Source organism: Centruroides sculpturatus, unplaced genomic scaffold (assembly GCF_000671375.1).
Source record: "Centruroides sculpturatus isolate CEXI.00-Female unplaced genomic scaffold, Cexi_2.0 scaffold2889, whole genome shotgun sequence".
Classification (NCBI taxonomy): domain Eukaryota; kingdom Metazoa; phylum Arthropoda; class Arachnida; order Scorpiones; family Buthidae; genus Centruroides; species Centruroides sculpturatus.
This window is the reverse complement of record NW_019387014.1, coordinates 13,382-16,464: the sequence shown is the minus strand read 5'-3', so window position 1 is coordinate 16,464 and position 3,083 is coordinate 13,382. Positions and strand designations below refer to the sequence as shown.

Genomic DNA, 3,083 nt, shown 5'->3' with positions numbered 1-3,083 from the left:
ATTTGGTCGCATCCGGATCATCTATTCTTGCGAAAAATGTTGCTCGTCGGAGAGCACCTATAATGGAAAAAATGGAACAAGCGCTAATATTATGGATAGAAGATATGAATAAGAAACGGTTGCCTTTACATAAAACTGCACTTAAACACAAAGCCTTAAAATATTTGATTATTTAAAACAAATGGGACAGTCGTCGGCTGATGAAACCAGTGTTAAATTCGTGGCTAGCAATGGCTGATTTGAAAAATTCAAAAAACGCCATTCAAACGCCAAGTTTTTCTTTTTCTATAACCGAATCCCAGTTGTTGTATTAATTTAAGTTGGTGTCTCCTATAAAGCGATTTCCCACAACGCGGAAGTTTCAAGGAACGTATCTACCGCATTGTAGGAGGCCTACCTGTAATTGATTTTGGTTTGTCCTCAGTTCAAATTAATCGTACGAAATAAATCGTTTTAAATAAATTTATTTAAAAAACAAAATTAATTATTTCATTTATTTTTGTTTTGTTAGATTATTAAATATTGCAGGATTTGACATATAATATTAATTAATTAGGTTTCTATAGAATGGTCTCGTAGAAGTTTCGAAATCGTGTCGTCTTTCAATTATTCTTTATTTCACAACTAGGTGAACACTGGTCATCTTTAACGTCACTCTTTATTCAGGAATTAATGTAAGATTCGGTGTGCAAGATATGCCTCAATAAAGAGTGGCGTTAAAGATGCCTTATGCGCCCAGTTGTGAAGCGAGTAGTAAACTCGACTCCCCTTAAAATTAAATTCTGAATGCACCACTGGGTTTTATGAGAAAGGCTGAAACCTTCTTACCTTCTAATTAATTGATGCCGAAACGGATCGAAAAATCCACGGAATTTTTCGGGAAGTGGTTCGTCGGGATATGTCGGGCCCCGTCCCTCATCACCCGGCCGCCCGATTATGGGCCTGCTAAAAACAGGTTCTCTTAGTGCCGACAGGGCGAAAAGACTTTAAAAAAATTAATTGATGCAGCATTTGTCGAAGAAAATCGAACGGTAGAGTGGCCGAGCAATCTAAGGCGCTAGTTTTAGGCACCAGTCTCTTCGGAGTCGTGGGTACAAATCTCGCCCCTACCAGCACAACATTCTTCAAACGCGATGCTTTCTTTTTACCTTTTACTTCATTTGTACTTAGAATTTTGATGTCCTTTTTCACAGCCATGTTGAACAAACGCCGATGCAAAGCGCAGAAACACTTTCTCTGTATACGTTTCTGCTTGCACCTTTACCCAAATTTTAACTGAGCGTGCTGACTGACACTTTTCAAAAAGACATTCAATATCAAAGTTCTCGTATAATAGAATATGATGTTTGTATTACCAAAAAAAAGTAAACACAAAATACATTTGTCATTAAAACGAATTGTTAAATTTTCAGACTGATAACTTTTTAATTTTTCTCATTTATATCACTTTCTTATCATGCATTAACTTAGTACTACCATCTGTAATTTGTACTTTTATAAATTCCTCAAAATTAATTCTGCCTAATAATAAAAAGTTGTTTGTGAAACCAAAACTAATTCTCTTCATGCAGATTTTTCTCATGTCCCATACAACCCTCCACAAGTAAAATTGATAAAAATGTAATGACTGTAAAAGAGCCACCAAGAACTGCCACCAAGAGCGCTTTGATCTAAGGCTATCATCCAGCGAAAATTTAAAACTTAAAATATTGAAAGCACTGTTGCCAAGTCCTGTGAAACAGTGTCAATACCAGAGAATAGTCAAATTTTAGATTACTGAACATGTCAAACTAGCAAACAAACGAATTGCCGACATTGTATCGTATACGAAAAGCTTGCGTACACATGCAAATTACTACGTGCCAACAAAATATTTATTAAATATTCAGAACTCGCCGACGAAATAATATATGTGACGAATGATTAGCGCACTTATTGTACAGTACCTATAGTCTTCTCTCGCACAGGCGTCGTATCAAAACACTGAAGACCAAAGTTTCCTTAAGATTTAATAACTTAACTTACTGTATGTCAAAGTACAGGAGTTAGCTATCTTAAACACATATGTACGAGGCAGATAAGGCATCAGCCTATCTGTCTGGAAGATTTGAGATTCACTCCGAATAGTTCGACACATCCGGGAATTTTTTCGGAGTTGGTGTGTCTAGGATATGTCATCTTTTATTCTACAGAAGTAAGTTAACCTGCATACTGTATAACAACAATTACATTTATGATTAAGACGTAAAATTGTATGATTTTCTTGCAATATGCTTTCATGATCGTATGTTAGAAGGAGGAAGTAACCGGAAAGAAGCAGTTCATTATAGTCGTTCTGTACTTCATGCTTCGTCTATAAAAATACAAAATATGTTTTATTTATTGAGCCTCATAAACGTCATTTTTAACATTTTTATAGTGTAAAATCCACCTTATTTTGAATTAATAATTTACATTTATTCTAAAAGAATGTATCTGCACGACACCAACTTTCTTAATATGCATATATTTTAAATTTTCCTTAAAAATTTATGCAGGAAATAGTTTTATTTAAAGCACCTACCTTTAAATATTGATTCGGCTACATTCGTATGAATAACGTCGACAAACATCGCATCCGAAGCATCTAATCGAACCTTACGAGAAACGTTACGAAAATAAGCACCTGCCGGATCCAAACCTGAAGATATCAAACCAATTGTTAATATTTTACAGAAAATTTGGCTGAATCACGTTCGAGTTACCAGTTATCCTTCCACATTGCTCAGTCGTTTGCCCGCATATCCACAAGCGTGTGCTCCAAAACTGTGACCGATGAGATGAAAAGTCTCTAATTTAGCCCCCTTAACGAGCTGCAGGATAAAGAACGTTCCTAAAAAAACAAATTTTCTTTATAACCGGTGTGTCAAGATATTACCTGAAGACGTTCCATGAGAAATGCAATTTCTGCTCCCACTACTCTTATATTAGCCGCTGCTTGAGCGTACGATGCAAAGGTGCTTCCTATAAACCAATCCACAATAATCACGTTATAATCTCCGACAGAAAACAACTGGAGTGTCAACCTCTAAAACAACGTCATT

At 35.7% G+C, this 3,083-nt stretch overlaps 1 protein-coding gene across 1 annotated transcript in view; it reads right to left on the bottom strand.

Moving 5' to 3' along the window:
• Nucleotides 1-2,563: 2,563 nt before the first annotated feature.
• The window catches only part of LOC111616049 (pancreatic lipase-related protein 2-like), a gene marked incomplete at its 3' end in the record, with an annotated part of 3,279 nt that continues 2,759 nt past the window's right edge, over nt 2,564-3,083 (bottom strand). The window contains exons 2-4 of the mRNA XM_023357488.1: nt 2,918-3,003; nt 2,777-2,852; nt 2,564-2,680 (exon numbers count right to left, since the gene is read on the bottom strand). Of these exons, the coding sequence (XP_023213256.1) occupies nt 2,564-2,680; nt 2,777-2,852; nt 2,918-3,003 (279 nt within the window). The remainder of the gene's footprint in view (nt 2,681-2,776; nt 2,853-2,917; nt 3,004-3,083) is intronic.